The sequence below is a fragment of the Rhopalosiphum padi genome, chromosome 3, assembly GCF_020882245.1.
Source record: "Rhopalosiphum padi isolate XX-2018 chromosome 3, ASM2088224v1, whole genome shotgun sequence".
NCBI lineage: Eukaryota > Metazoa > Arthropoda > Insecta > Hemiptera > Aphididae > Rhopalosiphum > Rhopalosiphum padi.
Genome location: NC_083599.1, coordinates 10,601,235 through 10,615,319, shown reverse-complemented (window position 1 = coordinate 10,615,319; position 14,085 = coordinate 10,601,235). Strand labels below are relative to the sequence as shown.

The 14,085-nt window shown below is 36.6% G+C and overlaps 1 protein-coding gene across 1 annotated transcript; it reads left to right on the top strand.

Moving 5' to 3' along the window:
- Positions 1–3,386: 3,386 nt before the first annotated feature.
- LOC132924789 (uncharacterized) lies at positions 3,387–3,791 on the top strand. The gene has a single exon (XM_060989234.1). The coding sequence runs from the start codon at positions 3,387–3,389 to the stop codon at positions 3,789–3,791; it is 405 nt and encodes a 134-aa protein (XP_060845217.1).
- Positions 3,792–14,085: the final 10,294 nt, after the last annotated feature.

The window sequence follows — 14,085 nt, the reverse complement described above, 5'->3', positions numbered from 1 at the left end:
TTTAATTATCGCTACATTTTTTTTTTAATGTGTTGACAAATGATATTAACGCGGGTAACAATTCTTGTATAAACGGTTTGAAAGCAAAAAGTTTTTCTAAGTGCGCGGAGGCCAATAGGCGTTTATTATCGAATCGATCGGAGAGTGTGTCCCAAGCAAGTGTATAGTTATCCGCAGATAATGGTATAGACCTAACGATAGCCAACGCATCACCCGATAAACAGGATAATAAATGGTGGAAACGTTCCGCGTCACCTATGTTAGTATTTTCGTGCACAAGAGATAAATAAATGTCTCGAAATGACCGCCATTCCAATAAATTATCCTCAAAATTCGGTAACTGAATTTTTAGTAACTGCACTAACTGCTGTGGTGCGGACACAGTTAACGAAGACGACGATGACTAGCTATCCGATGCATTCGGTGGTGCATATATATATATAATAATTTCAACATTATAACTCTTCCAAAAGCTTGGAGCCAACAAAATATACCAGAAAAATTAATAATGTTTTCCTATTACATTATAACTTAAAAAAATGGAATGCCCACTACTATTTTGTTGAAAAGAGTTTGTTTAAGTACTAGTTTAGAAGCCAAATGTTATGTTTTAAATAAAGAAATTGAGATAGACAAATTTGGTATACAAAAAATTACTAGTATTGAAAATATAGTAGCACTTTTGAAAAATGTTGATATTACTAATATTGTTATAATAATGTTATGTCACTTGAAATGTTCTATATGCCGTTCAGCAATCATTCAAACCAACTATTCATCACAACCTGTTGCTTGTTTAGTTAATATTAAATCAGAAGGGGGTTTAATACATCCAAACAGACAGTTCTTTAACTTAATCTGTAAAATTGAATCTTTGTTTTCAAAATATTGCAAAATGGCAGATGTGTTTGAACTATGCTTGTCAGAGTTATTAGAAGATAATATTCTATATTTTCCATGTTTTGAACACAGTGAGGAGGCCATTGCCTTTACTATTAGATATTACATCAACATGAGAATGCGTCAGTTTTCTCAAAAGCATAATGCAGAAATAACTAAGAACAATATGATAAAAAAAAAAGTGGTTAAGTTTACAAAAACTTAGGCTCTTGTTATTCTAACTAGGTATATATTTCGTATGATTCTTACTAGGTATTAAATAGGTACATACTTTTGTAATTTGCTTATTAATTTTTAATTTTTATATTAATTTGTTACTTATAGGTTATAACAAATATAGAATTATAGGTATATCTATAATAATTAATATTATTTTGATTTTTATATTATATTCTTTATGGAAAGAAAATAACAAAAAATATATATTATATCATAAGATGCCAGATTACTTTTCTCATTTAGTTTATAAAAAAATACTCATTAAAACACCACTTGCACTGTTAATTGTGATTTATAATGATATAAAACTATAGTAGTTAGTACAATCACAGACTATATGAAAATATATATAGTCTGTGGTACAATCTACCATTTATTACCCACTGGCTACTATACTATATATAAAAAAAAAATACTAGTATCTGGCATTATAATAAAGTATATTACGTTTTTCTTCCGAGAATTGAGATTTTGAACATTGCAATTCATATATTTATGACTATTTATTTAGTAATAAAATTATTATAATAACTAAATAAATAACAAGTATTAACACTACACTAATATTGTTCTATGCTACTGCTTACTACACACTACAGCCTGTAAATATCAGATGTGTAGCCGTAGCGGGCGAATTTTTTTACTAGCGCTAAGCGGCAATTTCGTCATGATACACGACATTAAGAATTCATTCATCCTTATCAGTCACCAGTCCTTACTATTATATGTTCGTACGTCGGACCAAACACCAGTCACAATGCCTAGACCCGCGCAGGTCCACCAACGCCGCCTACGAATGCAGCAGCAGCCAGAATACAGCCACGGCTCGAGGGAGCAACGCTGCAATACTACTTCCCGCCGCCAACCACGATATCCTGTCCCCATGAAGACTGCCACGCGAAATTCCGTGCGGAGGTATGGACTAGCGCGAAACAATTGCTTGGCAGACACCTGAAAGCGATGCACACCGAGGCCGAGTCGACGACGGTGATCTGCGCCGGTTGCAGCGTAACGGTTGGCATAAGGCTCCCACAAATGCCCGGTAACCATCGATACCCACGGACAGGTTTAAATGCACCGTTGCGGGATGCTTCCGATCCTACCCGTTAAAGCAAGGCCTAGCCAACCACGTGCGGAACCACCAACGGGAGGCTGCTGTCGCTGCTGCATCTGTCCCTCTTCCGGCCCTGGCGATGCGCAAACCCTGTCCCGAGAACAGTAAGAGGTGGAGACGCGCGCGTTCCGGCCCCCTTACGTTGCCCCGGCTGAGCTTAGGACACCGGCAGACACTGCACCGGTAACAGGCGGTTCACGTCCAGAGACCAGCGATAACGACCAGCACGCGGATATGGGTGAGCCAAGAACACCGGCAGGATCAACACCGGACACAGGCGGCTTACGGTCGGACACCGAAGACATCGCGCACCATGATTACACAACCGACACCAGTACGACGCATGTTTCCGATCACGATGATGCCGAAACCGACAATAATGCGGATAATGACGACGCCCCCCTTAATAAAGACGAGATTATACTTGCCCCTGACGATAAACCCCGATCCACAAATTCTTGCCTCAGCTGCGCCCTCGCCAACGCACCTGGTACGGTAGAAAATTGGAGCCTGTTTGCCTCCGTCATGGACGAGGTAACGGCTGAAGCTGCTTCCACAGCCAGAAACGAAGGCGGTTCGAATAAACGCGGTGCCCTAGACCCGAATGATGCGCAAGGTATTCAAACGCTGTACCGCAGAAACAGGATATGTGCAATCCGACTCATTGTCTCCGGTGAAGGCGAAGGGTGCAACATCAGCACAAAAGACACTGAAGAATACTTCTCACAGATATGGGCCTCGACAGACTGCGACACGTCGATCTACCCGAGCATCGATGGCCGTCTCCGCGTCCCAACTGGTACGTTCTCGCCAGATGAGGTTGTCAAGCAGCTCAAAAAATTTGAAAATACCGCCCCTGGTGACGATGGGCTCACATATAAGCACTGGAGGCGCCTTGACCCAGCAAGCAGCCTTCTAACCACCACACTAAACATCTGCATGAAGCAGCTGGAAGAAGGCAGTGACAGTTTTGATTTATAAAAAAGGTGATGCAGATAACCCCTCAAACTGGAGATCAATCTCCCTCTGCCGCACCATTTACAAGTTATACGCATGATGCCTCGCCGGTCGCCTCACCGAATGGCTGACAAACAATGCTGTCCTAAGCCCCTGCCAGAAAGGCTTTCTGCACATCAACACACTCAGACGTGAGATGGAAAAGGCTCGTACGAGTAAATCAGACAAACGCGTGGCTTGGCTCGATATATCGAACGCCTTTGGTGCAATCCCGCACTTAACTTTGGAAGCGGCCATTGAGAGGTGTGAAGCAGGACAAGGGTTTCTCGAGATCGTTCGGAACATATACCAAGGTGCAACCTCCGCAATTAGTGTTGCAGAAGGGAAGACAAGCGACATCCCTGTCATGTCGGGCACCAGACAAGGCTGCCCACTCAGCGGCCTTTTATTTATCCTGGCAATAGATCCAATAGTCTCCGCATTGCAAGGCACCAACGCAGACCACTGCGTACTCGCTTTTTCCGATGATCTATGCCTCCTACCCGACAGCCCTACTGAACTCCAAAACGCGATAGAGTCGGCCCAATCTCGCCTTGGATGACTGAGACTCTCGATTAATGCCAGCAAGTGCACCACAATTCATACCTCAGGTCGCCGCCCGGTAGGTGTCCGGGATACGATATTCAATCTTCAGGGCGTGCCGCTAAAACCTTTGCGGAGTGAGATGCCGCTTCCTTCCTAGAGGCCCAGATTGGATTTAACATGATTCCATCCAAGGCCACAATCAGTTTTATCATTATCTCTTTTTTTATGTTAGTAGTTAATTTTTTAATTATAAATATTTATAACATATAGGTATTGACAATAATATAAAATAGGTATGATAATATATAACGGAAATCTAAAATTTTTCTGTAATGCTTACTGCTTACATCACTCCTAGATGTGAAATGTAAACATAAAACATATTATAATACTATGTGTCTGTGCATACAGCATATTCATACATTAAAAAAATCATACATAACTTGCATTGAACTACAGATTTGTTCATGTACATTTTTTGCTTTTACAATCACCAACTCCTTTTAAAATTTTTTTATATTATTCACATTAATTATTATACAAAGTCTGAAAATCTATATTAACCTAGAATGAAATTATTAGTAATTTTTTTTTATTGAAATATTAGCCTGAAATTTATTTATTTCTACAAAAGGAGAAAAACCAGTGAAAAAAAAACAATAATATACCTAACTATATATTATATATCAGTATATCAAATTATAAAAATAATAATTATTAATTATAGACATCTAATATATTTAAAATAATTAAACTACAAAAAATGAATTACACTTTAATTTTCAATTTTTTTTTAATTATATGAATAGTTAATATATAGTATAGTATAATAGTATACCAAAAATACAGTTATAAGGCAAAAATATAGTTTGTCGATTATAAATGTAATAATGGTTATTTAAATAATAGATAATGTCTTCATATTCATATTAATGTAAAAGGTATATATGTATAATTTTTGGTTTAACTAATCAAATTAAAATATTTTTCAATATTAAATCTAGCAAGTATATATTTTAATTATTTTTAGTAAGGACAACATTTAAGACAACTGCAGACTGAGTTCTTGCAGTTGTACCATGAATGATAAATATATTTTCAAATATAAATACAGTATAAAATAATATAGTAATCATTGTAATGTAAGACCATTATTCAAAATACAGAATCTACAATTAACTGTTAAAAAAACTAATGGAGTGCCAAAATAGGTTTTTGTTGTCTCAAAACTAAAAATTAAAAACTGTGGGAGCATAGGTGGTCAAATAGTAGATTGGTGGTCAGGTTTAAAAATTATTGCCACTTTAAAAAAATTAAAGGTACAAAAAATTTTTATTTCAATTTGGAAAACATAAAAATAATGGAATTTTAAACAACATTTAGGTACTTTTTTGTTTATTGATAACAACTGAAAAAAATAAAAATGTTACAACACAGCAAATATTTATACTTATATTTATTTTACAAACAGAACACATACGTATGGTGATTTATTAAAAAAATTCAAGTGTAATTATGAAGATTGTAGGTATGTTGGTATGTATCATTAAATTAAGAAAATATGTATTTATTTAGCAAAAAAATAAGATTTAATAAAACAAATCAAAATATTACTTAAGAGGACGTTATATCTGCATGTATTATCTCTGGCTTACTAATGTACATCATACCAAATTTTGCGTTTAATAGAACGCATTTTGTGATGTTAGCTTTAAATTTTAATATTAGAGTCAATTTACCTGTCATAAAATTTAAAGGTAAGTTTATTATCTAGGATATGGCATATGCTTTTATTGATATTGTGGAGATTTGCGGGCGAGGTACGACAGTTTTCCCCGCGATACCTCCAACGTTGACGTACGGCTCGGTCGCGCCGTATGGAGGACGGAAATTACCAACGTCGCTCTGACCTCCAATAATCCTATACGTGGTGTTTGTATGGAGGTAGGAGTTGACAATAAGTGAACAGAGAATATCGTGAATTATCAGTAACGTTTATTGACTTAAACCAAATAACAAAAATCGGCGTCGATCGACGTAAGGGTATAACAATCGTAGTTACAAGGTAATCGCGGACGAAACGCGATGACGGTGGTCACGAGGTTTTAGTGGTACACATAGGCGGAGCCAGAAGTGTTGTTCAGCATATGCAGAATCTAAATCGACCCACCACAATAAGGGGAGTGGATTAGGGAGGAGGGTAATCCATAAAATCGCAAAAATGTTTTAAATAGTCACTTTATATTTAAAAATAATTAAGATTGGAGTATGTAATAAAGATATAACATTACTTATGTCATGACTAATAATAAAAAAAAAAAAATTAAAAATATATATTTATAATATTGACTTAAATAAACTACTCAAATATATTATAATGACATTCGTCTATTAAAATCTACCGCTATTTTAAAATCGTCTATAACAGCATCAGCATCAACATTTACTGCCATTTCCTGTTCTACTGTCAATACCATCAAAGCATTCAATCTCTCTTGCTTCATGGTAGATCTTAATTTGGATTTGACTAGGGTTAATTTAGAGAAAGACCTCTCACAAGTACAACTTGTTACTGGGATCACTACAAACTTTTGAATGACATTAAAAAATTGGTTGAAGTATTTATAATGATCATTAGACTTCAACCAAATTAACCATTCGTGGATTTTACTTTTATTACTTAAGCTGTCTTTATTTGGAATCGTAGAATTATTTTTTAATAGCATTACTTCTACTTCTAGTTTTTCACTATCACATTGAAACATTTTAGATAGAAAATATAGGTCAGTTTGCGATATATCCATATTTAGTAAACTATCAACTGCATTTATAGCTTGCATAGTGTCCTGGCTAAATCGTTCATCAATACTATGAACCATGACGTCTATCATTGGATAAAAGGCTGATATTCTTAGTTCTGATTCTTTAGTTTCTTGAACAAATTGTGTTTTGTTACTGTCTATGTGATAAGAGATTTTTCTTTTATTAATTAATGGAATTGGAACATCCAATTCTTTACATATAGATACACTTGTATCAAATATTTTTTTAAAATATACTTCTGTTCTCATATCTAATAATGCTAAACGAAGAGCTTTTACATTTGCCATAGCTGAAAGTAAATCATAATTTTCTTTTTGAAGCATTTTACTAACTTTATTGATCAATTGTAAAACTGGTTGCATAATTTCTAATCCTAATAATATTAGGATTAGAAATTTTTATATTATAAAATTAAAACTCTTTATTTGAAATAGAAGACCACGTCCTTTTGCACATACATCAGTAGCTGAAGTAGAAGAAATTATTTCTTCTATTGCTGGGATAAGAGCTAAGTAATTATGCTTTAGTGCTGCAACGGCTTCTGCTCTACATGCCCATCTTGTAGTAGATAACGATTTCAATGTTTTCAATTGCATGTTAGTATCTTTTGATATTTTTTCTAAAATAGCATGACGTACCGCGCTACCTTCAATAAATGAATAACACAATTGAACAACTCAGGGGCGATCAGGGCGTGCAGCTGCATACCCTGCACGCCCTGTGGCTCCGCCTATGGTGGTACATGAGGTGCAACCAAGATGTCGGTCGATCGATGATCGCTCGTGCGGTTGGTCGGTCGACACGCTCGGATCGGAAAGAACTGGAGGGATGGGCCCCGCCGTCCGAGTAGGCGACCGGTTGCGCCACCTAAACATTGTGACCAACCGTTTAACAAATTTACCGCCCCGGAGGGGAATCATGTGGTGACGATTCACCACATTACTCCCCCCCCCCCGACGAAGGAGAAAATGATGTAATCGTTTTCGGAGTCGGTTGATGGCTGATGGACTGCATGGCGGCGTAAGAATGATCGGTGAGTGGGTCGTCTCGTAGAATGAACGCCGGCTTGAATCGGTCCACGGAGATCCAAGATGTCCGGTTGCCCAGCTGTAACTTGAAATCCTTGTCCCGACGTTCCAGCACAGCGTACGGCCCTTCGTATCGTTGTTGAAGTGGCGCGTGTTGCGCGTCGACTCGGACGAACACATGACTGACGGTGTCGAGCTGCGTGGGTACGAAGATGCGCCTAGACGAATCGTGATTTCTACTACCGAATCGTAGGTCGCAATAGCGCCATAGAATTTCTGAGCGCGGCGACGAGATCCGGCGCTCTTGCCTCTTGAGGGGCCGCGTGAAATAACTCGCCCGGTAGTCGAAGGGTCCTCCCGTAAACCAACTCGGCGGGGGTCGCATCCACGTCGAGTTTGACAGTGTTCCGCAGTGCAAGTAAGACGATCGGCAGGTGTTGAGACCAATGTGGCGATTCTTGTGCGGTGAGTGCCGCCTTGAGAGTTCGGTGTAATCGTTCGACTGCGGGTGGTAGGGTGACGTGCGAACGTGCCGGATGCCGAAGGTGGTGTTGAGCGCCCGCATCAATTCGGACTCGAACTGCCGCCCCTGGTCGGTGGTGATGACATCCGGAACCCCGAAGCGAGCGACCCAGTTCGTCACTAGCGTGGTGGCCACGGTATGCGCGCACATGTTGTCGACTGGGCAAGCCTCCGGCCAGCGTGTGAAACGGTCGATGCACGTTAGTAAGTATTTTGCGTTGTTGAAAGTAGGTTGCGGGCCGACGAGATCAAGATGGATATGTCCGAATCGACGATCAGGGGGCGCGAAAGGCGTGAGCGGTGACGTCGTGTGACGATGTATTTTGGATCGTTGGCATTGCTCGCAGGTTTTGACCCACCGGTGAATTTCTCGGTCCATCCCAGGCCAAACATAACGAGCATTGATAATTCGACAGGTAGCCGCGCCGCCGCCATGCGCTTGACGATGCAACGAGTTGAACACGACACGCCGGTGACACTGTGGGACGAATAGCCTCGACCTGTCGTGTGCTATGTCGAAATACACGGGCCCGTTCGTTGTTTGTTGTGCCTCGAGCTCCAACGAGGACTCTGAATTTCCCGAGATGATGTCCTGCAGTTGCGCGTCACTGGCTTAATCCACCGCCTACCGGTCGAGATCCGGTAGACCAGGGATGGCGAACCTTTTGATAACTGCGTGTCAAATCAAAATGTTTGGTTTGATTTTATTTGCCTCGCGTGTCAGACCTTTTTTTTGCTTAAAAAATAATTAATTAAACATATAAACATGATTTTATTTGTTGTTAGGTGTATAAAATATTTAAACTTTACAGCATTTTCTGTTTAGGTACTATAACTATTGCATATTAATATAACTTTACAGCATTTTTTTTTTTTTTTTTTTTTTAAAAATCTTTATTAGATATAATACATTAACATTATATATATATATATAATATAAATACAAATAAAGATTTTAATATATCTACTCCAGGCATCTGGTTGAAATAAGTTGAGCCTAGATAGTCAACAAAAGATTGGCCAAATGATTTATTAGTATATTTTATGGGTAAATTATAGGCTCTATTTTCTCTTACTTGTGAAAAAGGTGGTTTATTTTTTAGATTAATTAATTTTTTTATAATGAATAAAATTGCAAATTTCCTGTATAAGAATTTTACTGGAAGAACTCTTAAAGTAATATAATTTATTTTTGTAGAACCTATTAATGATTTCTTCTTTAATATTATTCGTAAAACACTATTTTGATTGGATTGAAGACTTTAGAAAATGTTCTTTGACACCTCCCCATACTAACAGACCATATTGACAGATAGACTGATAAAAGGCAAAATATATCATACGTAAAGTTTCTATTGGTAAAATATTTTTTAGTTTAATGAATTTGTATAATGAATAACGAAGTTTACCTACTAAATTGTTTATATGGTAATTCCACCTCAAATTATTATCGATTATAATACCCAAATATCTAATTTTAGATATTTGATTAATTTGTTTGCAATTTTGCCTGTTGCATATCAATTTATTATTGCAATTATGAATTATTAATGAACAATCGTCATTAGTAATCTTATTTATTGATAGTTTCATAAATGTTGTTTTATCAGAATTCATGGTTAACCCCAAATCACTTAAGCATTTAAACGTTAAATTTAGACCTTTTGTTGCTTTGAGGAATACACCTTCCCAAGATTTTCCGGAAAATAACAGACAAGTATCATCAGCATAAGTCACTATTTGGCCACCAATGTCTAGATCACAAATTGCATTTATGTATATTATAAATAAAATGGGACCTAGAACACTCCCTTGCGGGACGCCATATTCTATGGAACTTGTATTGCTTATAACATCATTTAATTTTACCATTTGTTTTCTATTAGAGATGTAGCTCTTAAACCATAGGAGACTATTGTTATTAACTCCGAAATTTGGTAGAATTTGTAATAGGGTATCGTGTTGTATAGTATCAAATGCTTTTGCCAAATCTATGAAAACGGCAATCGTTTTTAGACCATTGTCAAGAGAATCGTATATAAATTGAGTAGCATTATATAACGCATTTTCAGTGCTGAGTCCTGGTCGAAATCCAAATTGATTTTTCGACAGTAAATTATTGTTCTCTAGGTAAGAAATCAGCCTTGACTTAATTATTTTCTCAAATATTTTGGAAAAGTTTGTTAACATGGAAATAGGTCTATAATTACTAATGGTCTTATGGTCACCACCCTTGAAAAGTGGCTTAATAATAGCAATTTTAAAGTTATCAGGGAAAATACTATTTTGTATACTCAAATTATAAATATAAGCAAGTGGAGTAATAATTAATTCCGAAATACTTTTAATAATTTTAGCTGTTATTTTATCATATCCGGCGGCGGATCATCTTTAAAGTTTAATATAATTCGTCTTATCTCTGATATATCAATTTTTTCTTGAAAAATTTTATCAAATGAACATAAAATATTATTATCGCGCTTATTCAAATTTAGATTTGAAGTTTTAATAAATTTTTTAGTCAAGTTTTTACCAACATCTGTAAAATAATTATTAAACGCATTCGAGGCTTCTTTAGGATTAAATTATATTTAAATATTTATCTTCCATTATTATAGTTTTGATTGATTCATTGTTTTTAGAATTACAACCTGTAATTTCATTGACTAATTTCCACGTTAACTTGGGATTATACGACACTTTTCTAAATTTGTTTTCATAGAATTTAATTTTAGCGAGCCTCAAAAGATTTGTGAAGGTATTTTTGTATTTTTTATAGTATGATTCAAGATTGATATTGTTTGGATTTTTTTTGCACTTCATTGCTATATATTGTTTGTGACGTACTGAGCATAACAAACCTTTAGTCATCCATTCTTTCAATTTTTTATTTTTAGAGTTTATATTTTTAGTTATAGAAGATTCATTTATGGCTTTCATAATTATATTTTGAAAATCACTAACACATCCATTTACAGAGTTAGATTCGTATATATTAATCCATTTTTCTTTACACAGAAGTAATTTGAGTTTATCATAGTTTATTACCTTAATGGTATTGATAATATTCTTGAATTTAACAGGTATAGGAATTGTTACTACAATTGAACAGTGGTCAGTTATATCAGTTAGTAAGACCCCAGCGTTTATATTCATTAATGAATTGTTTTGGTCTTTAATGAACACATGATCTAAACACGAATGTTGTTGATTAACTGATAATCTTGTAAATACATTTATAAAGGAACGGAAACCGTATTCAGATAATAAGTCTAGATAATCATAGTTATTAACTGATTGTGCACTAATTATATTGATATTCATGTCCCCAATTAAAGTGATTACTCCTGAGTTTAAATTTAAATTATTAAATACATATTTTAACGAGTTAATGAAATCGATATAGTCAGACGAGGGCAACCTGTAAACACATATTACAGTTATATGCAAATCATTGATTTTTAAATGCAGTTTTACAATATTATACGATAAAAAATCATAGTCATAAAAATCCGCATCTAGATGATCCTTGACAAAAATTATTACACCATCATTTTGATTTCTTTTAGTACTTGAAAAATGTATACTGTAACCAGGTATAAAATAATTACAGAAAAGTGAGTCGTACCACGTCTCAGTTAAAACTATTACATCCAGTTTTTTACTATTTACATCATTTTCTAACAATAAAAGTAATTCGTCAAAATGAGCATTTACACTTCTTATATTTAAACATATAATATTTAAAAGAGATTTCTCATTTTTATTTACATTTGAGTCTTTTTCTGAATATGACTCAAAATAATTTGTTCTATATTTTTGATTTTCAGTGATATTGTTAAAACTATTCATTATAAGAGTAAAAATAAAATTAATAAAATTTAAGCAAAAAACAGATTTAATTTATTTGGAGATTTACTTTAAGTTGGTTAAAAAGGTTTCGTTTTCTATTAAGATTGCCTTATGTTCTTCATTTTTTTTGATAAATACTTTAGCGTCTTTAAACCAGACAAATTTATAACCGGCCTCGCGAGCAAAGGCTTTAGTTTTAAATAGTAGGTTTCTATTAAAGATAGTAAGATAACTATTTACATAAATTGCTTCTGTTCCCCATTTTTCGTGAAACATGTTTCCAGTCGGTTTAGTCTTCCTAGATTTGATTATGACATCGCTGCTGCATTGACGAGTGTTCTACTCGGCTACAAGTTTCCTGGGTTTATTCATAATTTTTGAAGGAACACGAAAAGCCTTGTTAACTGTTTTTTCCAATCCCAATTTCCCTATGATTAATTTTACTGTATCCACACAGTTTTCATCTTTGATTTCCGGTACACCGGTAATTTACTATTACTATTTACTATTTATAAAGTTACATGTACATAGTACCTTATTATTGTTTTGAATTACACCAAAATCCACTGTCCACTGTTCGTGGAATAATCTTCCACTACCGCTTTTTTCTGGATTCAGTTTTAATTTTTTTGAACATTTTTATTCTATAAATTAAGAATATAGTATTAATTATTTTATACGAATTTTTAATTTTTGAAAATAATAAAAATAAATAATATTCACCAATGTATTAAACTTCCAACGGTTAAACGTGAATTATATTGAGAAAGCCCCAAGCAATATTGAATAGGTTGGTTAAAATAGTCGTCGTGTAAGGCATCCGAAACTATCTGTTGACGACTGTTGACTGTTCTGTTTTACCTACGTTTGTTACGTAAACGCGATAAACGAATTTATTGATAATCTAATCGTTTCGTTTACGAGCTTAGGAAATGGAAAGTACAGATTACAATATCTTACGATACATTCCAATAATAAGTTAAAAATAGTTTAAAATTATCAATAATTTTTTTGGAAAGTGAAGTAAAAATTAAGAATTATATTTTAAATTGGCGTGTCACTGAAATAATGCGCGCGTGTCACTCCGTGACACGCGTGACATAGGTTCGCCATCCCTGCGGTAGACCATCTTCGAGCGCTGCTAATTCCAGGCGCAAGAGAGCGTCCGGTATTATGTTACGCTCGCCACTGACGTGTTCGATTTCGTGGAAAAATTGCGATAAAAAGGCGACGTGTCGGGCTTGTCGGTCGATGAGCTTTTCTGCCTTTTGAGAGAACATGAAAAAAAGCGGCCGGTGATCTGTGCGCAGCGTCACGTGTCTACCTTCAATCGCGTGCAGGAAGTGTCGAGTGGCGAGGTAGGCGGCGAGTAGTTCACGATCATATGCACTGTATCTTATCTGCGCGCCAGAGAGCTTGCGCGAGAAGAATCTGAGCGGTTGCCATCCGTTCCGACCGACTGTTCTAGGACCGCCCCGACGGCAACATTCGACGCGTCTGTGCTAATGCGTAGCGGGGCATCGCGTTGCTGGTGTACCAGTTGTGCCGTATCGGCGAGCGCTTCACGACACGCGGAGAATGCCTCGTGCACCAAATTGGTCCATACGAGCCGGCCGTCGCGTTTCGGCACTGCCGCGGTGATGGCGTATAGGGGGCTTGAAGGTTGGCCGCGCCCCGGAATGAAGCGATGATAAAAATTCAGGGAGCCGAGAAAACGCTGCAGCTCTTTTTTAGTGTCGAATAACATTGATACTGTCCGGGTTCGGGCGCAAACCCCGTGTGTCGACGATGTGACCGAGGAACGTGAGCGAGCTTGCAGCGTAGACACATTTAGCCGGGTTAATCGCTATCCCGAACTCTTCAAAACACCCTAGAACTGCGCGAACATGATCGACGTGTTGTTCTGCACTCGCGGACGCGATGAGCACGTCGTCCACGTAAGCGAAAACGAAATCGAGACCGGCGAGTATGGAGTTGACTAACCTTTGGAATGTCTGCGCGGCGTTGCGGAGACCAAAACACATCACCGGAAATTCGAACAGGCCGAACGGCGTTGTGACTGCGGTCTTGTGTACATCTTCGGCG